The sequence below is a fragment of the Leguminivora glycinivorella genome, unplaced genomic scaffold, assembly GCF_023078275.1.
Source record: "Leguminivora glycinivorella isolate SPB_JAAS2020 unplaced genomic scaffold, LegGlyc_1.1 Scaffold3, whole genome shotgun sequence".
Lineage (NCBI taxonomy): Eukaryota > Metazoa > Arthropoda > Insecta > Lepidoptera > Tortricidae > Leguminivora > Leguminivora glycinivorella.
Window position 1 is genome coordinate 1,183,533 of NW_025952828.1, and position 27,448 is coordinate 1,210,980.

The 27,448-nt window shown below is 36.6% G+C and overlaps 1 protein-coding gene across 1 annotated transcript in view; it reads right to left on the minus strand.

Annotated features, from left to right (window-relative positions):
- Positions 1 to 959: 959 nt before the first annotated feature.
- LOC125242008 (centaurin-gamma-1A-like) overlaps positions 960 to 27,448 on the minus strand; it is an 87,298-nt gene continuing 60,809 nt past the window's right edge. Inside the window, exon 2 of the mRNA XM_048150707.1 lies at positions 960 to 1,030. Within this exon, the coding sequence (XP_048006664.1) occupies positions 960 to 1,030 (71 nt within the window). The remainder of the gene's footprint in view (positions 1,031 to 27,448) is intronic.

The window sequence follows — 27,448 nt, forward strand, 5'->3', positions numbered from 1 at the left end:
GACAACACACTAATATTATTAGACTAATAAATTTCAAGAAATGGGCCCTTGGTCTCACCGGGAGAGCAGCGCTGGAAGTCGCCATCATCAAATTTTTTTTGTATGTCTCTAAAATTGTTCATTGTTTGTGTGTTTACGAATAAATCATTATGAAATTCTATTCTATTCTATTGTATAAAACTACTGTTGAATAGCTGCTTTCAGAAAATCACGGTAATATTGCAGACATGAATGCAAGTGAGGAACATGCGCAGATGTGAAGAAGATATGAACTTATTGTTAACAGGTAGTTTGGAATTAAATAAAAAAAAAAATGAAGGAAAATGCATCCATCCTAAAGTAAAATCCATAATCCTACGGACCAAATTGACAAGTAAGTGTGAACGAATGTTACCACAGTTTGGCCAGTGTCGTTCTTATCGATATTAAAATTATTATTAAATCGTAGATTTAAGGTGCACCCAGACGGGACAATAAAATTGGCAATTGGATCGGCTAATCAATATACCAACTTTTTCTGTGATTTCGACAGATCAAAAGGTCTGTAGACCGCTAATTAGAGATATTTTTTTTATTTCGAAGCAGCAATAATATTATTCGAAAATTATATAGATATTTATGGTATACTTGCCATAGCGTGACAGATAATTTATTATCGTCGGACATGGTATTTAATTTTTTACCTACTGGCTCGGAAACCTTTTTATGTTTTAAAACTAGTGGGTAAAAATGCATGGTATCCATCTACTACCTCGAAGATACATAGAACAAACCAAAATGTGTACCTCTTATTTGAAACTCATATACTTATTCTTGATTTAAACTTGTCTGTTGTATGTACTTTACAACTTGTCGATATATTGTTATCGACATATACCCTTCCCTATTTTAATTTTGCTGTTCCTGGTATCATTTTACCTGTCAGTCATTTGTCAATTTAGTCCGTAGGATTATGAATTTTACTTTAAATATCGCTTTTGATTACCTTGGATAAATCGACGCCCACATCTCAATCGCAAGGAAATATTACCTGCGAAAGAAAACAAATCGTTAGTTCATGCCATTTTTACACTTTAACAGTTGGAATTCCTATAATTCCTATAAAAAATAAACATTATCCGCAACTAAAGTTAATTTGGATACATAGTTATTCGAACCTCTCGTTTTAGATACGCAAACATGAAATATAAAATAATGAAAATGAAAAAAAAATATTTATTTATAAATGAAATATTTATTTTTCAAGTAGGCATATGCCCATGAAACATTTCGTTAAGTTACAAAAATATCGTGTTTATATATTTTTTTTTATGAAATAGGCAGCAAACGAGCAGACGAGCCGCCTGATGGTAAGCAGTCATCGCCGCCCATGGACATAAGCAACATCAGGGGAGCCACTTATACGTTGCCGACCTTTGAGAACCCTAAATATATCCCGAGAAACGTTAAAATTGCACTTTGTACAGAATAAGAAACTTATTGTCGACTTAACTATTAACTTATCTAAAATTAAAAAAAAAAAAAAAAAACAGACTGTGATTTTATGTAACAAATTAATGAAACTCTAGGTCTATTATACTTTAACAATATTGTATAAGTACTGTTTGTAAACGACTGTATGTTTCTAAAATATAATAAATAAAAAAAAAAATTTCCATTTTTTCCTTTAATATAAAAATGTTTAGAATCGTTAGCAGACGTTTCTGCTTAATAAAAATTAATTTAGTATGGGTTAGCACATTGTTACTGGTGAATTCTCAATATAACTTGAGACTCCAGTGCCGTTACAAGATGTAATAGTCTGTCGGTAGATGGCGCTAGACGTCACCCCAAGACGTGTGTACAAAAAGGAAAGGCATGGAAAGATTTGCGAAGTCCGGCGTGGCTTCCGTAGCTCAATTGGTAAGAGCATTGCACGGATTGCAAAAATGGTGCGGGTTCAAGTCCCGCCGGAAGCGTAAATTTTTCCATTTTTTCCTTTAATATAAAAATGGTGAATTGAATTCGAGTTTTAACAGACAAATAGTAGGGCTACAGAAAAAGTTCTTAAAGCCCCCATAAATACTCCTTTCGAGTTTTTAAACTCGCGCGATATAATCTAACTTGTCGCTTTTAGCTACTTAGGACATGATAAATTACTGGATTTTTTAGGGTTCCGTAGTCAACTAGGAACCCTTATAGTTTCGCCATGTCTGTCTGTCCGTCCGTCCTTCCGTCCGTCCGTCCGTCCGTCCGTCCGTCCGTCCGTCCGCGGATAATCTCAGTAACCGTAAGCACTAGAAAGCTGAAATTTGGTACCAATACGTATATCAATCACGCCAACAAAGTGCAAAAATAAAAAATGGAAAAAAATGTTTTATTAGGGTACCCCCCCTACATGTAAAGTGGGGGCTGATATTTTTTTTCATTCCAACCCCAACGTGTGATATATTGTTGGATAGGTATTTAAAAATGAATAAGGGTTTACTAAGACCGTTTTTTGATAATATTAATATTTTCGGAAATAATCGCTCCTAAAGGAAAAAAAAGTGCGTCCCCCCCCCTCTAACTTTTGAACCATATGTTTAAAAAATATGAAAAAAATCAGAAAAGTAGAACTTTATAAATACTTTCTAGGAAAATTGTTTTGAACTTGATAGGTTCAGTAGTTTTTGAGAAAAATACGAAAAACTACGGAACCCTACACTGAGCGTGGCCCGACACGCTCTTGGCCGGTTTTTAATTAGTTGGTTCAGGGAGTAAAGACAATTATGGTCCTAACTTAAGTTTTATAAGTTTTTTACGAGCCCTTGGTGTCCCATCGCAAGGCTTAAGTAAGCCTTTTTATTCCTCGACCTGGCAAAACATATTTTTATTTTCTTTTACGGATATAATCCATTTTTTCTGGCTTTCTTTATAAAGGTATACATACATACATACAACACACATACAATCACGCCTGTTTCCCATAGGGATAGGCAGAGATCACGGATTTCCATTTACTACGATCCTATCAAATCACTTTCGCTTCACACATTTTCATAACGTTTCTCATACACGCTCGTCGGTTTCGAGTACTTCTGACCTGGCCTTTTTGCAATATTTCCCCGATTTGAACAAGAAGAGCTCGCCTAGGTCTTCCAATTCCAACTGACCCTTCCACTCTTTTTTATAAAGGTATATAGTACATTAATACAAGGAAGTATGAAACGAGTGGCGAAATTAACGACACGAGTTAAGAATTTCCTTTTCGCGCGTGTATCGAACGACGTTTTTCAGTACAGATGGCCCTCCGAATTTCGACCTGACAAGAAATAAACCACTTCTCTCACTAGTGCGTAAAAAATGTACCATCCGTTATGGTAATACAGGGTGTAACAAAAATGGTGGTGATCCGTTTAAGGGCGTATTCAGTATCGTATTCTCATCAGGAAAAAGTAGGAAAAAATTTTTTTTTCGCAAAAAAATTTTTTATCTTTGTATGGAGATTCGACCGATTCGCGCGGCCCGGCTCATACAAAAGTGAAAATTTTTTTAGCGAAAAAAAATTTTTCTTCTACTTTTTCCTGATAAGAATACGATACTGAGTACGCCCTTAAACGGATCACCACCATTTTTGTTACACTCTGTATAGTGTATATACAAAAAAAGGTGTCTTTAAACCATTATATTATCGAATTTTGTATCTATAATTAGATTACTGATACTATAATTAGATTATATATCATCTAGGTTTATCAGCATAGCAAAAACTTCGCCCCATAAAGTGTCAACCCAATGTTTTACCGAGTGAACGGACAATGTAAATGGACACAAGCTCCAATATCGACGAAGCATAAATTCCAATTTTATCCGCTAGCGCTACACCTGAACAAAGTGCCCTGAAAAACACGGTACACAAGCTGATTCAAAATTGTACTTACTGATATCTAACCAATGTTATAGGTCAACCAAAGACATATTTATGTAACTCCGTAGACGGATAAAGTATAAGAAAAAAAACGTACCTCAAAGCCATAGAGAAAAAGCTACCGTGATGGCCTAGACGGCATTACACCTTTGGGGAGAGCAGTTCCCGTCAACTTTGTACATAGCCACGTCAGCAAATTTTAATTGATCCTATTTTGTTACCAACATTTAGTAATATAAGTCGGCTTTCGTAAGATGTATACAGGATAATTGTTGTAATTAAGAAAATATAGATACAAGAGAACCTTAATGACGAAATAAAACTTATTAAAATCTGAATTCATCAAAAATATCTTGGTAACAAGATAGGACTAATAAAAACAAATTTAACTTTTTCCTTAACTTTTGTACAAACTTTTTGAGAACTGCTGTAATATTAATATTTGACATTTTAACACATATCAAGCTAAAAATATCGGCCAAATTGTCAAAACTGAGGTTCAAAAGTTATAAGCTTGTGTCGAAAGATGAATAGAATAGAATAGAATAGAATAGAATAGAATAGAATAGAATAGAATAGAATAGAATAGAATAGAATAGAATAGAATAGAATAGAATAGAATAGAATAGAATAGAATAGAATAGAATAGAATATAATATTTATTTGTATTAATTGTACATCGTCACATTCATCTTTCATACACTAGATGGCAGTCTATGCACTGTGATCTGTGATTACACATTTTACTTAGACAGTAACTAATATGCGGTAATATGTAATCTTGTCGTGTATTATGTGATCTTTAACTAAACTACTACTAAACTAAAAATAATTTTGTCATGCATTATCTTGAATACTTACAAAGAGGAGCCAGCATGGTTATGGAAATGTCATATTTAGTTATTGAATAAAAAAAAATATTTTTATTATATTTTATTTTATAACTCTTTATAATACTCGATCCTCTTTGAGGTCAACCAAATTTTGGCACTAAAAATGCCGTCAAATTCAAAATTCCTATGGGAATTAAACCTTCGCCCCTACATTTTCATTAAAATTTAAGAGTTATGGCTCGTCGATAATTCCACCAACGTCAAGGTTTAGAAGGGCACACGTTTTATGAAGACAATTGGCCGCTGAGCTACATTTTCAAATTTGACGGCTTTTGGTCCCAAAATTTGGTTAGCCGTAGGTATACGAGTATAATAATATGTAACATACATACATACATACGTATCCCATAAAGGGGTAGGCAGAACACATGAAACTACTAAAGCTTCAGTGCCACTCTTGGCAAATAAGGGGTTGAAAGAAAACGAAACTGTGACATTGCAGTGACAGGTTGCCAGCCTCTCGCCTACGTCACAATTTAACCCATATCCCATAGTCGCCTTCTACGACACCCACGGGACGAAAGGGGGTGGTGAAATTCTTAACCCGTCACCACACAGGCCCATATGCCATAGGCCCATATGTAACATGATATTGAAATTATATCAAATAGCTAGCCGCTAAGTGTTGATTTTGCTCTGATTTGTCCGCACAAGTATAATTAGTTAGCGCAAGATGCCCGGGTGAATGACAGCAAATTGATATTATTCCAAATATTATTATAATATTGACAACGTACGTGACAGAGTGGCGCTGATTGGCATAAAGACATGTTGTTATCTTATAAGCATGTCCAATATTAATAGTAGCGGTGGCCATTGGAACTAATTGTGTCACTTAACTTCAAACTTGATATCTCAAAATTTAAAATGGGAAAGCTCACTACATGAGGGCAGCACCGTCGTACACGTAGTGAATAGATTTAGTGTAAGTGCGTTTGCACATTAATCCGATCCGATATCGGATGTAGGGAGGGTTTCAAAATCAAAAGTCAAAGATGGCGGCTAAAATATATGGAATATCGGTCCGAAATTCGATATCGGGTCGGATAATGTGAAAACGCACTGTGTGTTCAAAACATGGTTAGATAGTGCACAAAAAGATCGTCCTACAGGAGTATAAAACAGAATTTTACAGTTAACGAACAATATCAATTGACACACGAGCATACGAGCAACGTACTCCAATATCGACGGAAACATAAATTCCAGTTTTATCCGCTGCACCTAAGCCCCTAGCATGACTGCCATTTTTTGAACGTTTTAGAATACTTTCGTCGATAGCGCAAACATTTCGAAAATTGCATTCATTGTATAAAGAACTAGCTTTTACCCGCGGCTTCGCCCGCGTAATAAAAGTATTCTTATTGAAACGTTTACAAAAAATAAGATTTTCATTTGGATCCGTAGGTTTCTTTGTAGGTACAGATGTCCGCGATTATTTCGATTAAGGTAAAGCGGGGCAATTCTCGACTGGAGGGCCATTGTAACTGATCTATTTGCTGTACGGTCCGGTTTTGGCTGACTGTACCTTACACATATTACTATTGCTTTGAAATAAATTCTTGCAATGATTGTAGAATTGTTACAAAGCGACCACAGCGTAGGTAGTAGGTACGAATATGTATGTATTTTACCTATTTAAATATTTATACTGGGGAAACTTCATACAACCCACATAGCTAGTATCTCGACGCTATGGTCGGTAGGGTAGAAAGTACTTCCTTGCAATATCGCTTACAATTTTTTCCATTTTGCTTATACTTATTGCAAACGTAAACATATAAAAGGCAAGCAAACAACGATCTTCTTACAGCACATTGAATGTAATAGTTATTACGGATGCAGGATACTCGCCGATGCCTACTTACTAATACCTTCCCACTGAGCCACCTGCATTTCATCCCCGTCCCCGTCCCCTATTTCTATCCCTATCCCTATCCCTAACCCTATCCCGTTCCGTCCCTGTCCCTGTCCCTGTCCCTGTCCCTGTCCCTGTCCCTGTCCCTGTCCCTGTCCCTGTCCCTGTCCCTGTCCCTGTCCCTGTCCCTGTCCCTGTCCCTGTCCCTGTCCCTGTCCCTGTCCCTGTCCCTGTCCCTGTACCTGTCCCTGTCCCTGTCCCTGTCCCTGTCCCTGTCCCTGTCCCTGTCCCTGTCCCTGTCCCTGTCCCTGTCCCTGTCCCTGTCCCTGTCCCTGTCCCTGTCCCTGTCCCTGTCCCTGTCCCTGTCCCTGTCCCTGTCCCTGTCCCTGTCCCTGTCCCTGTCCCTGTCCCTGTCCCTGTCCCTGTCCCTGTCCCTGTCCCTGTCCCTGTCCCTGTCCCTGTCCCTGTCCCTGTCCCTGTCCCTGTCCCTGTCCCTGTCCCTGTCCCTGTCCCTGTCCCTGTCCCTGTCCCTGTCCCTGTCCCTGTCCCTGTCCCTGTCCCTGTCCCTGTCCCTGTCCCTGTCCCTGTCCCTGTCCCTGTCCCTGTCCCTGTCCCTGTCCCTGTCCCTGTCCCTGTCCCTGTCCCTGTCCCTGTCCCTGTCCCTGTCCCTGTCCCTGTCCCTGTCCCTGTCCCTGTCCCTGTCCCTGTCCCTGTCCCTGTCCCTGTCCCTGTCCCTGTCCCTGTCCCTGTCCCTGTCCCTGTCCCTGTCCCTGTCCCTGTCCCTGTCCCTGTCCCTGTCCCTGTCCCTGTCCCTGTCCCTGTCCCTGTCCCTGTCCCTGTCCCTGTCCCTGTCCCTGTCCCTGTCCCTGTCCCTGTCCCTGTCCCTGTCCCTGTCCCTGTCCCTGTCCCTGTCCCTGTCCCTGTCCCTGTCCCTGTCCCTGTCCCTGTCGCTGTCGCTGTCGCTGTCCCTGTCCCTGTCCCTGTCCCTGTCCCTGTCCCTGTCCCTGTCCCTGTCCCTGTCTCTGTCCCTATCCCTATCCCTATCCCTAACCCTAACCCTATCCCGTTCCTGTCCCTGTCCTTGCCCCTGTCAAATTATCATGCTAGGAGGTGAACTATAAAAAATCCTTTCTTAGTGCTCCTCTAAGGAACTTCCGTGTTAATTTGAAATCTCTTGAACCAGAAGTAAAGATAAAAACTAAAGCTATACTTATGGCTATTTTGGATATTTTAACCTCATTGCACAACAACAGGGGAGAATATTTCTTTTCCACCTCATTAAATTTTAAAATCGTTGTATTTATCGTGATCAGCGACCCGATAAACCATAAAAACGATACCCATATTGTGCTTTTGACTTTACCCCTTTGCACCCCTTTAGGGGTCAAATTTCTTTAGAAATCCTCCTGTGAAGTTTCGAATAAAATAGTCAAACTAATCTTGTTTCCCCATACAAACTTTGAACCCCCATTTCACCCTTTTAAGAGGAGAATTTTGAAAAATCCTTTCTTAGTGCTCCTCTACGCCATATAAGGAACCTTTGTGCCAAATTTGAAATCTCTAGGACCAACAGTTTCGGCTGTGTGTTGATATGTCAATCAGTCAGTCAATATCTTCTTTTATATATTTAAACCCCATTGCACCACAACAGGGGAGAAGGTATTTCACTTCCGCCTCGTTAGATTTTAAAAACGTTGTGTTTATCGTGATCAGCGACCCGATAAACCATAAAAACGATACCCATATTGATTTTTTGACTTTATCACCCCCTTTTCACCCTTTTAGGGGTTAAATTTTCAAAAAACCTGAAACACGTAGTCAGCCATATATCTTAAGGAATCTTCCTGTGAAGTTTCGAATAAAATAGTCAAACTAATCTTGTTTCCCCATACAAACTTTGAACCCCCATTTGACCCCCTTAGGAAGTGAATTTTGGAAAATTCTTTCTTAGTGCTCCTCTACACTATATAAGGAACCTACTTGACAAATTTGACGTCTCTAGGACCAGCGGTTTCGGCTGTGCGTTGATATGTCGGTCAGTCAGTCAATATCCTCTTTTATATATTTTTTTGATATTTAAACCCCATTGCACCACTACAGGGGAGAAGGTATTTCACTTCCGCCTCGTTAGATTTTAAAAACGTTGTATTTATCGTGATCAGCGACCCGATAAACCATAAAAACGATACCCATATTGATTTTTTGACTTTATCACCCCCTTTTCACCCTTTTAGGGGTTAAATTTTCAAAAAACCTGAAACACGTATTCAGTCATATGTCTTAAGGAATCTTCCTGTGAAGTTTCGAATAAATTAGTCAAACTAATCTTGTTTCCCCATACAAACTTTGAACCCCCATTTCACCCTTTTAAGAGGAGAATTTTGAAAAATCCTTTCTTAGTGCTCCTCTACGCCATATAAGGAAGTTGTGTGCCAAATTTGAATTCTCTAGGACCAGCGGTTTCGGCTGTGTGTTGATATGTCAATCAGTCAGTCAATATCTTCTTTTATATATTCAAACCCCATTGCACCACAACAGGGGAGAAGGTATTTCACTTCCGCCTCGTTAGATTTTAAAAACGTTGTGTTTATCGTGATCAGCGACCCGATAAACCATAAAAACGATACCCATATTGATTTTTTGACTTTATCACCCCCTTTTCACCCTTTTAGGGGTTAAATTTTCAAAAAACCTGAAACACGTAGTCAGCCATATATCTTAAGGAATCTTCCTGTGAAGTTTCGAATAAAATAGTCAAACTAATCTTGTTTCCCCATACAAACTTTGAACCCCCATTTGACCCCCTTAGGAAGTGAATTTTGGAAAATTCTTTCTTAGTGCTCCTCTACACTATATAAGGAACCTACTTGACAAATTTGACGTCTCTAGGACCAGCGGTTTCGGCTGTGCGTTGATATGTCGGTCAGTCAGTCAATATCCTCTTTTATATATTTTTTTGATATTTAAACCCCATTGCACCACTACAGGGGAGAAGGTATTTCACTTCCGCCTCGTTAGATTTTAAAAACGTTGTATTTATCGTGATCAGCGACCCGATAAACCATAAAAACGATACCCATATTGATTTTTTGACTTTATCACCCCCTTTTCACCCTTTTAGGGGTTAAATTTTCAAAAAACCTGAAACACGTATTCAGTCATATGTCTTAAGGAATCTTCCTGTGAAGTTTCGAATAAATTAGTCAAACTAATCTTGTTTCCCCATACAAACTTTGAACCCCCATTTGACCCCCTTAGGAGGTGAATTTTGGAAAATCCTTTCTTAGTGCTCCTCTACACTATATAGGGAACCTACGTGCCAAATTTGAAATCTCTAGGACCAGCGGTTTCGGCTGTGCGTTGATATGTCAGTCAGTCAGTCAGTCAGTCAGTCAGTCAGTCAGTCAGTCAGTCAGTCAGTCAGCTTCTTCTTTTATATATTTAGAAGTGAACAGCGCCACACACGGTAACTTATTAAAGCCTCCGCCACACATAAAGCGTTTTGATAGCGTAGCGTTAGCAGAGCGCAATGATAGCGGTGCGCCGGCGTTCCGCTCGCAATCCGCGCTCGTTAGTTCCCGCCGGCGTTCGCTGGGCGCAACACCAGCGTTCGTCCGGCGCACCGCTATCGTTGCGCTTCGCTGACGCTCCGCTACTGCTTCGCCTACGCTATCAAAACGCGCATGTGTGGCCGAGATTTAAAAATTACATACTGATCACGATATAAGATCACGATAAGTACACATTATAGAATTCCTTGCCGGCGGCTATATTTCCGAGCTCATATAACCCGGCAACCTTCAAATCAAGAGTGAACAGGCATCTTCTGGGCGAGCTCACTCCATCGTAGGCCACGTCTTTGCCTTTGGCTAGTCTGTGGCCAAGAGTAAGCCCATTTGAGCATTTCTTTTTTATTGCCAATAATTTTTTTTTTTATTGTTTTAGGGAATTTTAGGTCAATTCTGGTCAATTGTACTCAGAATCACGAGTACTTTCAATCTCACTGGGAGACAAAAAGTGTCCCAGAATTTCCATACATTTTTGTTACTTTCCTCTTTTGTTACCCCATAAAAAATGTACGGAAAATGGTAACAAAATAAGAAAAAATCGTATGGGACAATTTTTTTAACTACTAGGATTGAAAAGGCTAGTAATTCTGAGTAGAAATAGCATTTTTTTTTAATATCACACTTCATAAAAGTGGCAAAAAAAAAGAAATGACCATTTATAAAAAATAAGCGCGTTACAAAACACGGAGAAACTAAAAAGCAAAAAATAATAAACCTTTGAATTCAGATTTCTTATCGTATTGCAATAATCTAAACATCCACATTATAAACAAATCAATTATTTTTGTAGTCGGTACCAGACCTGTTCGTCGCCTTGCTATTGCCTATTTGCCCCACCCAACCATACGCAGGCTGGTACCGACTCCAAAAATAATTGATTTGTTTATAATTTGGATGTTTAGATTATTGCAATACGATAAGAAATCTGAATTCAAAGGTTTATTATTTTTTGTTGCTTTTTAGTTTCTCCGTGTTTTGTAACGCGCTTATTTTTGAAGGCGGTTTTATTTTTTGTTAAAAAGTTTGTTTATTTGTTGATTTTTAGTGGTTCCTATTGATATTATATGCATCAGTCCGAATATATGCACACTAGTGAAAGAATTATCCTTTAACTCCTAACCATTGAGGAGTTGACCTTCCATCATCAGCTCAGCCACATAAAATTATTACCATCAGGCGTAAATACTGGTGTACCTTTGAAAAATACACTAAAAACATTACATGTGCCTATAACATTTGAAGAGTTCCCTCGATTTCTCCAGGATCCCATCATCAGACCCCGACTTGGTGCCAATGGGACCATCTCGGGGTTATACCCGTACGATCAAAAAAAAAATTTTGAAAATCGGTCCACAATTCTCGGAGATATCGAGTAACATACATACAAAAAAATAAAAAAAAAAACATTCAGTCGAATTGAGAACCTCCTCCTTTTTTGAAGTCGGTTAAAAAAAAAAGAATAAGTGTACACATTATGAATCTTGCCAAACCATATCTCTAGTACATTACTCTTCAGTCTTTGTCTCATGATTTTAATTTGTTTACATTAAATTATGTTTGAAACTAGGACTTTATCTCTTTGGGGGAGATACAGGATTCCTTTCCTAGTTCGGGTGCACGTAACACTACACGTAATATAAGTGTAAACGCATAAATGTAACATTAGCAATAATGTTGTTTTCAATAAATTATTTTATTCTATTCTATTACTTTTCAGTGAATCAAACTAATAAATACACAGACTTGAAATAACAACTATTTCTCCCTCTAGCCTCAAAATACCTTTGCAAATACTTGTCCCGTTTAGTCCAGTTTTCAATATCTCACAACTTGCCTGGCCGCAGCAAACTCATTATGGGCTCTCTGGCGACCGCAGATGAACTTGGCTAACCCTTTGAGTTTGCGGCCCTTTACAATGATAGGGCTTTCTAATACTAGTATATACATTTTCGGGACTCATATTAAGTAACATTAAATTATAGTTTACTTAACTAGCGACCCACTCCGAATTCGAATACAAATAAGAACCATTAAAACAAAGAGCACCAGAATCCGTTGCGTATTTTTTCAGGGTTCTTTTTTTTTCATTCCAACCCCAACCTGTGATATATTGTTGGATAGGTATTTAAAAATGAATACGGGTTTACTAAAATCGTTTTTTGATAATATTAATATTTTCGGAAATAATCGCCCCTAAAGGAAAAAAAGAGTATGCCCCCCCCTCTAACTTTTGAACCATATGTTTAAAAAATCACAAAATTGGAACTTAATAAAGACTTTCTAGGAAAATTGTTTTGAACTTGATAGGTTCAGTAGTTTTTCGAAAAAATACGGAACACTACGGAACCCTACACTGCGCGTGGCCCGACACGCTCTAAGCCTTTTTTTTAAATCTAAGCATACATACATAAGGACAGGATAAAGGGAAGCGATTTTGTCTTATACTGTGAGTGATGTAAACCAAAGTGATGACTACCTATAACCACACGTGTGTGAATGTAAAATGTGCTTATTTTCGCTTTAATATAATTATATACGTACCTATAAAAAATCCTGTTCTTTACATCCAAATATGTGGGTTTAAAACCTGGCTTTTAAGTAAATAAATAAATATTGGGACACCTTACACAGATCAACTTAGCCCCAAACTAAGCAAAGCTTGTACTATGAGTGTTAAGCGACGATATACTTAAATAGATAAATACATACTTAATTACTTATATACATACAAAACATAACCAAAACGGGACCCAAATAACGGGACCAGGGTTGGACAAAGAAGAAGAAGAAGAAGAAGATACAAAACATCCATGACTCAGGAACAAATATCTGTGCTCATTACACAAATAAATGCCCTTACCGGGATTCGAACCCAGGACCGCGGCTTAGCAGGCAGGGTCACTACCGACTGAGCCAGACCGGTCGTCTAATAAGCATGTAACACGATGGAATCACAACATGTCATTATTCGTGACATGCACGAGTAAAATTCTCGTGCTCGTTCGTTATTTTATCCAATGTTCTATTAACACAGTGACACATCATTTGCTCAAAAACAAAAGACGCCAACACCGAGTCGAAATTGCGAATTCCTCAACTCAACAAGCATTTCTCACTTCCCATTTTATTTCGCTGACATCATTGCCTGTTTAACCCTAAATTGCCACTTCAATTAAATGATAAGACAATTCTTCTACTTCAAAGCATGTCTTCAAATCATCCAAATTCCAGTCTTATTTCGGTAGAATTGCGTTGTATGTTCAATGATGTTTGATTGTAACAGAGTAGTGGCCTGAATTCCTAGACGATGAATATGTGTTGGATATTCCTGGCTCCTGTGTAACGGTTGTGTAATGGACATGTTTGTATGGAAGGGCCATTAGATCTAGACCCATGTTGCTTAGCAATGATATGAAGTTATCTTACCAATTCATTACCTTTATTGACTGAAAAAATCTTAGACTTTTTGGTTTAAGACATCCAAACACATAAAATTACGCGTAGCATGATGGATCAAGCTTCATAAAAACCCCGCTAGATAGCGTGCAACCCAGGAAACAATAAAAATCCGACGTAATTTAATGGAGAAGAGGTAATACACATTCGTTGCGTTCTGTTTTATGTCGGTGATTACTTGATTAGATCCGGGGCATCAAGCCCATATTGCTGCGTGCGTAGCCAAATGCACAAACGCTCACGATAATATCTCTTTATCGTGAGCGCTATATCTATCGCTCTTGCGTATTGGCGCGACATAGCCAGACTACCTTTCACGGCATTTCATTTTCGTTTCGCGTTTAGGCCTAATTGTATCAATGACATATGGACGGATAGTCTATCTCGCGGCGACATGCTCTCACGGCAATCCTGTGCTAACCCTGCTGGTCAGAAATGCTTCTATATGTTTTATTTTTGCCCAACAACCAAGCTGCTTCTTTGATATTGCTCTTATTATTGTAAAGACGTTGACAAGGCTCACAGTGAACCAATAGCCTAATAATGGGAATAAATCCAAAAACCAGAAAAAATCAGAAAACCGGTATCATAAAGTCCATAAACCGTGACTCATACCGTTATTTTAAACGTTATTTGGGGTCAACAACCCCAGATAATCATTATTAGTATAGGTATTAAGCCGCGCGGTGATAAGGACCGATTTATGCGTACAAACACAAACATCAGTGGGAGGTGAGGGTAAATACTGGGGACGCTATTGCTATGTCTTGTATGGGAACCCTGCATTTTATGATTAAGCACTGAGACTTGGCACAGTTGTTCATTGGGTGGCCCTGAGTAGATAAAGATCGGGAGGCATCGAGAGCCCCCCTTAATTTAGGAGGGAGGAGGGGGGGAAGGCTGGCGCCTCCGCGCTTCCTTTGAAACCATATTTCTCTAAAACTATACAAAATAGGGCATGCGATATATCATTTTCGGATAAATGAAGGACGAGGAATTCATTTTTGGAACAAAAAAAATGTATTTTAGAACAAACACACAAAAAAAAATGGGAAAATCTGAAAACGAGATTTTTTTTTATACATATTATTGCACATTTTATGAAAACTGTAATGGTTTTTTCTAAATAAAAAATATTATTTAATAGCTACATTTATCTAGTTTTATAAAATGTATAATTTGTTATAGAAATATATTATAGGACGAGTGATAAAAAATAATTTACATCGCCCGATGGGGTGATTTGAATGCTCATTTCAATAAGTTTTGTCAATGATTTCAGGTATAATCACTATTTTTAACACATGAAAGCCGTAATCATTGTATTTTATGGCTATTTTAGTGATTAATGTACTTAAAATAAAAAAAATACAAAAATTAAAAAAAAAATAAAAGTGATAACTTTTTTATAACATTATCCTATTTTGTTTTTTCTATACAATATATATCTAAAAGCAATAAATATTTATGAATGAAAATCCACATTTATATAGTTTATAAAAATATATAGTTTGTTATATAAATATATTACGAAACGCGAGATAAAAAATAATGAAAGTGATCTTGATGTACGGTACGGGTCAGCTTGTATGATTCGATGAGGTGAGGTAAAGGTACTCAAAGCTCTCAAAAAGTGTAGTTATTCAGAGTAATTCAAATTAAACAACATACTCCTATATAGTCTGAATTTAACTATTTATATTACATGAAATGATCGATTGATATGATAGGTCAGATATATACATCTGATCCTAATACATCTTGTGAAATTGTAGTTATCTATATGATTTGCATAATTTATGGATAATTCTTACTTGACATATTTATTATTCCAGATCTGTGTCCTGTACGTTGGTTAACGAGTGCCGAAAATAGTTATTAACCAAAAAAGACCGCCAAATTAACAGCATTTCACCGACAAAAGCTGCCTTGCACCATTTTTGTAAGGGTTATAGGTATATCAAGGTGTCCATTTATGGGGTCAACTAAACCCAATTCAAAATTTGCCATTATTTGCTACTTGTGGCTGGACGAAAGTCTATAACAATTGGGATTTGGGAGCCTACTTGCCCGCAACGTTGCCTGTTGCTGCAGAAACATGCCTCGAAATTGTCGGATGCAGGTGTAATAAAAAACAGTGGCGCGTAAGGTGCAACCGTAAAAAAAGACTTTTTAAATTAAATGTTCGGAGCTGATGTGCTTATGCAGTGGATGTTGTGATATATACATAATTAAATTCAGACTATTCAGGTTGTTTTATTTGAATAACTCAAAATAGCTACACTTTTTGAGAGCCTTGAGTAGGTACTAGCCCCGATACACATGGTTTCGTCTAGTCAGACCATTTTTTGAGGTTCTCCTTTGTACAAAAGCAATGTCTTAGTTCAAATATCATTAATGTTTAATGCTAATACGAATCTAGTTTATTTTTTATGGCACTATTGCGCAATAACTAACTATCATTGATACTGAAAGGAAGAATATGACGATTTTTATTTTATCTTTTATGGATTGGTAAAACCGATTTAAGGGGGCCCAAAGGAAGTAACTAAATTCTACTAGTAAACTAAAAAATCTTCAAGCCTATGCATGCAGAACTGCTGCTTTAGGAGAGGAGAACGTGATTAAGACATTTTTTTTGCAATATAAGTCACATGCAATTTTATTTTACAATCAAAATAAACTATATTATAGGACTTTTACAATTTTCTGTACTGGGTCGTGATATACCTACATGTGTAAACGTTATTAGAATAAGTATATTTCTGTATTACTAGACGAACTCCACTGCATAGCGGGTAGTACCTTTACCTCACCTCATCGAATAATGCAAGCTGACCCGTACATTAAAATTTTCATTTTCATTATTTTTTATCTCGCGTTTCGTAATATATTTATATAACAAACTATTTATATTTTTATAAACTGTATAAATGTGGCTTTTTATTGATATTTATTGATTTTAGATATGTATTGTGTAGAAAGAACAAAATAGGATAATGTTAAAAAAAATATCACATATTTAATATTTTTTAAAATTTTTGTATTTTTTTTTATTTTAAGTACATTAATCACTAAAATAGCCATAAACTACAATGGTTACGGCTTTCGTGTGTTAAACATAGTGATTATACCTGAAATCATTGACAAAACTTATTGAAATGAGCATTCAAATCACCCTATCGGGCGATGTAAATTATTTTTTATCACTCGTCCTATAACAAATATATTAATATATATTTCTATAACAAATTATACATTTTCTAAAACTAGATAAATGTAGCTATTAAATAATATTTTTTATTTAGAAAAAACCATTACAGTTTTCATAAAATGTGCAATAATATGTATAAAAAAAATCTTGTTTTCAGATTTTCCCATTTTATTTTGTATTTTTGTTCTAAAATACATTTTTTTTTGTTCCAAAAATGAATTCCTCGTCCTTCATTTATCCGAAAATGATATATCGCATGCCCTATTTTGTATAGTTTTAGAGAAATATGGTTTCAAAGGAAGCGCGGCGGCGCCAGCCTTCCCCCCCTCTTCCCTCCTAAATTAAGGGGGGCTCTCGATGCCTCCCGATCTTTATCTACTCAGGGCCACCCAAGGAACAACCTGTGCCAAGTCTCAGTGCTTAATCATAAAATGCAGGGTGTTGTGCAATAGCGTCCCCAGTAAAACATTTTGTAAGATGCTACTTTATGCTATAAATATCAATATAATTATATTGAAGCTACCTAGAAGTTCTGATTGTAAAGTTCATTTTAAAAACTAAAAAATTAGGCCGTAGGTGTTCAAGTAATTTAGTAGCTACGTCGTAATTATATCACACAATATAAAACACATAGTTTTTTTTAATCTTCATATTTCTACTTTTAAAAAATGTCTTAATAAACACCGTTATTTATATCTTCTATTTTTACAAAATGGTTGCCCCGTGTGGTGACGGGTTAAGAATTTCACCACCTCCTTTCTTCCCGTGGGCATCGTAGAAGTCGACTGTGGGATATGGGTTAAATTGTGGCGTAGGCGAGAGGCTGGCAACCTGTCACTGCAATGTCACAATTTGGATTTCTTTCAACCCCTTTTTGCCAAGAGTGGCACTGAAACTTAGTAGTTCATGTGATCTGCCTACCCCTTAATGGGATACAGGCGTGATTATATGTATGTATGTATGTAATGGTTAAATTAAACATATTAAGAGAAACGAATTTTTCGTTACATGGCTGAGGTAATGAAGTATTTAAGGCAAAATCTAGCTGAATGATTCCTCATTTAGTACACTATCCCTAGTGTACCATATATTTGAATCACCCTAAACTTCGGGGAAACTGACAATTCACCAAAAATAACATATATTTTCCGTCACGTGTTATCAAGCTACTTAAACAAACATCACAAACAAAACATCATAAACTCATGGTAACTGCTCTGAATACGTTCCATTCATACGCATGTTATGCTGATGAACATACTAAAAGCTCAACCATCATTGTTTGCGTGTTTCCGCGTCGCTGCCATTCAAACGGTTAACAAAAGTGAATTAACATCCCGCTATGCCTAAAAACGTTAATTGCTCGTCTACACAATGATACAGTTTGACCACACTTGATAATCTTAAAAAAATCGACTAGAGTGGCGAGTATGATGGCGTATGATGGCGTATTATGGCGAGTAAGCGATGAGCTATCGGTGATAAAAACGACTAAAAGCTCGGCCACACATGCGCGTTTTGATAGCGTAGGCGGAGCGGTAGCGGATCGTTAGCGGAGCGCAACGATAGCGGTGCGCCGGACGAACGCTGGCGTTGCGCCCAGCGGACACCGGCGGGAACTAACGAGCGCGGATTGCGAGCGGAATGCGCGCGGATTGCGAGCGGAACGCCATCGCTAGCGTTCCGCCGGCGCACCGCTATCATTGCGCTCCTCTGACGCTCCGCTAACGCTACGCTATCAAAACGCTTTATGTGTGGCGGAGGCTTAAAAAATAGTCGCTCTCGTGTAAATAAAACGATTTATAGTTCATCGCTCAGCGACGGTATCATCGTGCCTCTTAGGTATATTATTATTCTAGTCTAATTCCCTTATTCATAAACGTACACTAAAGTTATCAAGCCGATAAAGTTCCTTTGTCCCTTTCTATCACACCAATACGTCGGAAAGGGACAAACGAACTTTATCGGCTTGATAACTTTAAGTAACGTTTTTGAATAAGGGGGTTAAACTAAACTTTACCTTTATTGTGGATAAACTCTAATACTTAACAATATCCATTGAAGTGACTTCTCACGAACAATACAATTATCTCAAATGTAAATCATATTCCAGAAAGATAAGTCTAGGAATGAAAAGATAAAATAAGACGGTCAGTAAGACAAAGGTTTAGTAGGTAATGATATCAAGACGAATGATAAACAGTCTAATAAATCAATCAGTATGATTGATATTAGTATTAAATTACGCTAATGGTTCTGAAAAAATTATGAATGATCGAACAGGAAAACTGTTAGAAAGCTCCTATTCTGTTTTACGAAATTGGTATAGTTTTCATCTTATTTTGATACGACGTAGATAGTGAAAACTAATTAGCGATAGGCTAACTAGCGATGATACGATGGATAAGGCCTAAAAATGGTATTGTAATAAATACCCACTTAACTCAGGGTTAATGGGCTGTCATCTGTCAAATTCCATATAAAATGGTGGGTTCTCGCCGTTCTCGGGTTAACCCTCCATTTTCGTTGGTGCAAGTGGCCTTAAGAGTTTTGATGTAAAAGATTATTAATTTTTGTTGCTAACAAAATCAACCCAACTTTTTGAGTCTTGGTGATAGCCCCGTAGCGGAATGGTATTTCTACGACGCGAAACGAAAACGAAACACCGCGAAAGGTAGTCTGGCCCCGTCGCACCAATACGTAAGAGCGATAGAGATAGATATCTACGAGCGTTTCGTTTCGTGAGCGTTTGTACATTCGGCTACGCACGATGGCCAGATTATTGTCAGTCAAAAACATTTTTCACGGCAGAACGCGGCGACGAATTGAAGTGATTATTAAGTGGAGATAGTCGAAGGAATGGAGAGCGACTAGCTAGGGGCTAGTCTGAAAATCAGCGCTAGATAGCTTTAACTGTCTAACTAGCACATGCTGAGACTGGTACCTATTGCCTAGTTTTTTTTTAATGAATATATTTTTTCTGTAAATCAGCAGTTCTCAAAAAGTTTCTACAAAAGTTAAGGAAAAAGTTAAATTTGTTTTTATTATTCCTATTTTGTTACCAAGATATTTTTGATGAATTCAGAGTTTTATTTCGTCATTAAGGTTCTCTTGTATCTATATTTTCTTAATTACAACAATTATCCTGTATACATCTTACGAAAGTCGACTTATATTACTAAATGTTGGTAACAAAATAGGATCAATTAAAATTTGCTGACGTGGCTATGTACAAAGTTGACGGGAACTGCTCATATGTATACGTAGTATTGAGTTGTACAGTCTTCTTAGTTGTGGCAATAATTTTTATTTTTTATTTTAGAGGGACACAGGTTGCACTTTGTCTCTTTCTAACCCCCTCACTTCCCTAAAATGGGACGGCAAAGCCGCGGGCAAAAGCTAGTATCAAAATAAACTAAACCCGTATCAATTTGTAAATACAGAATCAGCTTCAACGTACTTGTAAATAAATGGATCGGTATTTGTCTTGGGACGAGACTGGAAGGAAGAAAAACGGACTAATAATGTCGCTTAAGACGATACGGTAGGGGTCAATTCTCCATACAAACGCTCTCGACTATTTCCTCCCTGGTTTTTGAAGATAGAGCAATGATTTTTTCAACACAGATTGTTATTATTTTTATCTGTGTCGGACCGTTTTGATTTTTTTGATATTCTGCTTTTTAAAGACTCTAGAGCCAATCAAAAATTTCCAAAAACGGCCTTTTTTATTGTGGCGCAAAAAAGGTGTGATACTCAAGATTGGTAACAATTAACCAAAAAAGCTAAACGGTCCGACATAGATTATTTCATTGTTATTCAGATTCTCAAATTTCGTTCCGATTGATAAAGTTTTGAAGGAGGAAAGAGTCGAGAGCGGAACCTCGATTTTAAAATTTATTTTGAAATATCTTTTGACTGAGTTGTTCTTAATGGACAATTTTTTTTCGATAAATCTAGTTAATAACACTTGTATATTTAACTGAAATTCCCAAGTTGAAAGGGGGGCTCCTTTCCATTTTAGCATTTTCGCTACCGTATCCTCTTAAGTAAGTGATTATTGGTGATTCCACCTTGTGTTGTCTTTGGGTTTATAAATGGACAGTGAAGAAATGTCTTTAATTTTATTAGTTACTTATTCATAAAAAGAACGAATTAGTTACTTATTCATAAAAAGAATTATTTATTTGACGGACGGCCTGGCCTAGCCTGCTAATGCTAAGCCGCGGTCCCGGGTTCGAATCCCGGTAAGGGCATTTATTTGAGTGATGAGCACAGATATTTGTTCCTGAGTCATGGATGTTTTCTATGTATATAAGTATTTGTATATACTATATATCGTTGCCTGAGTACCCACAACACAGGCCTTCTTGAGCTTACAGTGGGACACAGTCAATCTGTGGAAGAATGTCCTATAATATTTTTTTTTTGGTGTAAAATTTGAACTTAGCCATTTTAAACTAGTATGAACTTACACCAAAATGGATGCCACTCAGCATAAATGTCAAAATACCTAGAACTAGAGTAGAAACTCTTGGGCCGTGGGGGCCAAGTGCTAAAAATATATTCAAAGAAATATCTCAACGCCTGGTTGACGTATCCGGTGACCAGAGGGCTGGCAGCTACTTTGGCCAGCGAATAAGTTTGGCCATTCAAAAAAGCAACGCTGCCAGCCTATTGGGCACCATCACCTCCGAGGATGATCTGGGGAACATTTTTTTATTTGTAAATATATATTAAATTTGTTTTTTTTATCATGCAGAAACGTCTGCGAGCGATATTACATATTTTTAAATTAAAGGAAAAATGGAAAAATTCACACCTCCGGCAGGACTCGAACCTGTGACCTTTGGCCTTTGGCCCCGGTAAGGCCAAAGGTCGCAGGTTCGAGTCCTGTCAGAGGTGTGAATTTTTCCATTTTTCCTTTAATTTAAAAATATGTAATATATATTAATTTGTGTAGTTTTAAGTTGTACATATATTAACTTGTTTAGTTTAAGTTCTATATAAGTCATTGTTTTGTTTTTTGCTCATGTAACAACTAAATAGGTATTTTGTTTTGTTTACAATAAAGTTAGTTTAGAACTTATGATCCCTTCACACGATTAGAAGAAGAAGCATAATGTCGATGACTAAGATACTTAGTCCAGACTTTATGTTATGTAGTTCTAAAGAGACTTGATATTAAAACGCATGTTTCGAAATTCTCGACCGCCTCACCGTTTCGATTTATCCAATTGTGACCAGTATATTTAATAATCAAACGAACTTACCTGTGAAGTTTGATTACAATTATACGAGTATCCAAATCCGAGACAACAAATATTATTTACTATGCAGCACACGGAATCGTACCGTCCAAAGTCACACATTTCAGAGATATAAAATTTAAAAAACAAGTTCTCGCCATGCATACCTACTACCTTCAACATAGCCCAGCGCCCTGCGGCGTAAACCCATCATTATTTTAGTGTAGATCTTTTTGTGTCGTGAAACCATTTTATTGTTATTTTCGGGGTTGGGGGGCGGGACTTTGTTGTCTCGGATTTGGATACTCGTATAATTGTAATCAAACTTCACAGGTAAGTTCGTTTGATTATTAATTATACTTCCTATCCAAATCCGAGACAACAAATATTATTTACTATGCAGATGTTCAGAGCCTTGCATGTCAATACAAATACTGCATGCGAAAATAAAATAAAGTAAGAACATCAAAATATGATATAGTGTTAAGTTTCGTATGAGTACCTACTTAATGGTATTAAGTATCTGATGATGTGACGTCATGATGACGTCATTAAGCAAATTAAAAGTTATTCCTATTATTTAAAGTTAAGTTATTCCTATTATTTTATATATAACCTATTGAAAATGTTATAATTATATTAAGCTTTATGAATGTTTTTGATATTCCCTGGTTATGGTAACACTGATTAGTTTGCAACTTCTAAGGTCTTAGAACGGCGCTTTTTGGCTTTTAATGAAATGTTTTTAAATTAGTATTAATTACGTTTTAAAGTCAAGGTCATTATAGTTTCATCAGTTTTCATTTAAGGTTTTTCTGATGTACAAGAAATCTCATGTAAAATTATGCGTAGCAACAAATTCCCTTTTGTGCATTGGCAATGCAAGCAATAAGCATACGCAGTTACAATGTTTTATTTATATTCTAAGGTGAATTAAAAGTCAAATTCAGTTACTATGCAATTAAAAAGTAAGTCCATACAATGCCTTAGTATACTACTTTCTAAATATTGTTTTAAAACGTCATATCACTTTGTTCATATAACATAAGTAACCTGGTAAGTATTATATTAATTTATATAGATGCCAACAAAAAAGGCTCCTATACTTAAAAAGGAAGAAGTAAACTTAGCTAGTTACTAGTTTAATTATTATGTAATTATTGCCGATGTTTTGAGGACAAAATATACAACATTCAATTTTAACATCTGATTGTAAAGTTGTAAAGAAGGCAAATGAGCAGACAGATCGCTGTCACCCATGAACACCAAAAACCTGAAGCATTAGAACTTTTTTAAAGGTGTGTTTGTCCGGTAATCCTTCAGAAGACAGTTCTGCTTATTCCACACTTGCCACAGTTTCCTTTATTAATTAATTGAGGGAGTAACAAACAACAAACATACATACTAATAAAATAAAATAACGTTACAGTAAAGCTGTACTATGTATTGTGATACAAAACTACAATTAACAAGAAAGAAAATAGGTAGTTGGGTTATACAATCAACTATTATAACTATTTAAACTTTCTTGTTACTAAGCGAGACTGTATGTCAATCAGGGATTTCAAATTTAAATATTAATTTCATTGGAAACTTTATTTTCTAATTGGATTTATTAATCTAGCTGTTCACGGCTGCAATAACTCTGCATAACTGCACAACTATATTGTGTGTATTAGTTTCCATCGGCGATTTTACGCCCCGGGTATATAGGCCTAGATAATGTGCACCACCCACGAGTCAGCCCCTGTTTTCCGTACCACAATTCCCCTATAGTTTAGAGCTCTAAATATTGTATTAGATTTCTCTTTCAATCGAGGTATGTTAATTAAAGTGTAGGATGTAGGTAGTTAATGCGTATGTGGCAACGTACAGGTATAGTCGTTGCTCGCCTGGCCCCGTAGCCGAATGGCATTTCTCCGACGCCAAACGAAAGCGATACGCCGCTGGCTCTGTCGCGCCAATACGCAAGCGCGATAGAGATAGATATCTACTAGCGCTTCGTTTCGTGAGCGTTTCATGAGCGTTTGTGCCATTCGGCTAGCCACCCTGAAAGGGATTTATTGCGCCTTGATTATTTATTTTCATTATTATAACTATTATAACAGCGAGTAATTAATGATGACACGTACTAAGCATTGTAAAGTGATTTGTGTAGGTATAGGCTGTGGTATAGGTCATAGAGCTATGACTGAAGGGTTAATACGGCGTATATTTTATTATTTTAGTGTATGCATGATGCTCATATGGTGTAGCAACATTATATTGTATGTCTTGTCAGAGCAATAGTATTAGCAATTTTAAGGAAAATAAGATTTACATTTTTGTTTACTGTTCAATCATTGGTTCATTGGTTCAATCCTTAGACGAAAGTGTTCTTATATTCATTCTGTATAATGTGCGTTAAGTAGGTAGGTACCTACATAAGTTATATAACAACATTACATTACATTAAATCTGATTAACAAGTCTCGAGATAATGTAAATCTCATTAACATTAACACTTTTAAAGCGGAGTAATGTTACTATCTTTAATTTGTGAGAGACCAAGGAGCGGAGCGGCCGAAGAATAAACAGATTGAATACAGCGAGGAGAGAAGCAATCTAAGAACGTTGGAGTTGCGAGCGAAGAGCGAAGTGACCGATGAACGTAGCGACAGAAGCGTGAATCCACCGAAGCGTAAACCGATTGAAAAACACAGTGGACAATGCACTGTGAGACCGGAATTCTCAATGTAGTTTGAACGAAAGAAGAGCTCCTGAGACAATTTGTGGAGAAAATATAGTCATTTTAAGGTTGACTTGATGTGCATATAGCTAGAACGCTATAAATACAATGTTCTCTATAAAATGTATCTATAAAAGTGGAGCCATCGATACAGTTTTGAAGCAAAGATCACACTATTAATGTTTATTTTATTTATTTCCTAATAAAGTGGAGCCCACAAAGTTTCAACAGTCAGAGAGCGGAGATCTTGACTTCATTCGTGGAGAATTACATAGTAAGTTTAATTTAAAATGATAACATTTTGTTTTAATTTCTTGTGTTTTATATATATAATTATGGTTAGTATTTAAATTTATCATTATTTTTTGACTAAGTTGTTTAAGATTATTTTAATTCCTTATTTATTGTATTATTATTTTTGTATTTTTGACATGTTTTGTTTATGCCATTAAAGGTTTTGAATTGAGTTGAATGGATAGCCTATCACTGTTAAAATGTGCCACAAACAGCTACTACGCCTTAAGCGGAGCCTTCGATACAACTTGTGAACAAAGATAGCAACGTTACTGTTAAAGTAGGGCACATATAGCTACAACGCATTTAGCGGAGCCCTCGACACAATTCATGAAAAAAATAGCCACGACACTGTTAAAGTTGGGCACATATAGCTACAACGCATTTAGCGGAGCCCTCGACACAATTTGTGGAGAAAAATAGCCACGACACTGTTAAAGTGGGGCACATATAGCTACAACGCATTTAGCGGAGCACTCGACACAATTTGTGGAGAAAAATAGCCACGCCACTATTAAAGTGGGGCACATATGGCTACAACGCATTTAGCGGAGCCCTCGACACAATTCGTGGAGAAAAAATAGTCACGCTACTAATAAAGAAGGGCATTTTACTGTAGGTTCAGATATAATTTTGCATGCCATTTTTGGCTAAACATGTATTGCTAGTCAAAAATAGTAATGTACCAACTAATGTATACCATGTTTATCGCAATAAAGTAATTCATTCAATTCATTCACAAATGGCTACAACGCATTTAGCGGAGCCCGCGACACTATTTGTGGAGAAAAATACCACGCCACTATTAAAATTTGGTACATATAGTTACAACGCATTTAGCGGAGCTCTCTCGATTTTTTTTTTTTTTTTTTTTTTTTTTTTTTTTAGTGGGGTACCCAACATTGTAATCTCAATTTTCATCACTCATCAGGGTTTTATTTCTTTTCTACCCGATACTCAACCAATCATCCTTGACGCTATTATACTATCGGAATACTATTTCAAGACATGCTTACAATATTTATTATTGACACAAGTAAATCTTTATTTACAATAAGCTCTTATAATTATAATCTCTAATGTCTTAACAATGTCAAACAATATCTAATGTTCTAATGTCTTTATTTTTATTTCTTTATGATTTAATTGCTGGACATAGACACATGTCATCCAAATAGTAGGTAATTACTTACAAAAAGAGACTTGCTCACATAGGGTACTTGTCTTCACACAAAACTGATAGAAAAAATTTTGATGTGACCATGATGCCGAGCTAGAAACCCGTAATGTTCGCATAAATCCTTTCGTCGGCATCGAAGTACGGCCCGTACTATATACAACAGCAAGCAACAGGCAACACTGTCAACACATTTGTGATCCCTATTACCACGGCATAAAGTCTAACGATAGTCAGTTAAAGGTGTTGCTGTTTGTGCCATGGATTCGGTATTAGTTAAGGCGCCTTAGGTAAGATCGTGCAAGCGCATCCTGTTTAAATGCATCAGTTACTGGCAATGTGCAGTCGGTCATTATATTTATTAATACATTATTGAATGAATCAACAGAAAAAATATAGTTTAATTATTGGTTCCAGTATTTGTAAATATTGCTACAACTATTGCTCGTTTGACTTATAAATATTGTTGAATGTTGTTACAATTTACATAACGATGCGTTTTTCTTTTAAACTTTTTATAAAAGGCGCTTTATCACCAACCAGAAAAAATATGTTTATAGATCAGACATGTTGTTAACGTATAATATACTGTTCTATGCGCCTACGATATATACGAGTAAAATCATATTCGTAAATATTGAAGTCAGAGATCACATCGATTGTCAGTAGGTAGTTTAATAGTTACATATTACTGTAAGTAATCTGTGATTTACGTATTACTTAAACACATATACTAGTAATAAGGTAACACTACATCGTATTACTTTCCTACTGCAACTTAAGTATTCATACCGAAAGCCTTTTGTTTGAAAAAGAAGGTAGTCGTAGAAAATCCTATCGTATGACCAAATATGACCGCAAATAAATTTAGTATTTCGTTAACTTCTTAGTTCTAGTTATCAATAGGCAAGTGAGGCAAGCTACTTAAATGATAGTACAATTGTGTGTTAATGTGTAAAATCACATTAGCTCGTAGCTACGATCGAATGAAAAACAAAACTATTATACACTCGCCGATAACTAGACTAAACTCGCCGGTACTATACGGCGGTCGGCAGTTGTTCAAATATGGTTTGAATTCTATAATCACCATTTAGCGCACTATAGGTACATAAGAGTTG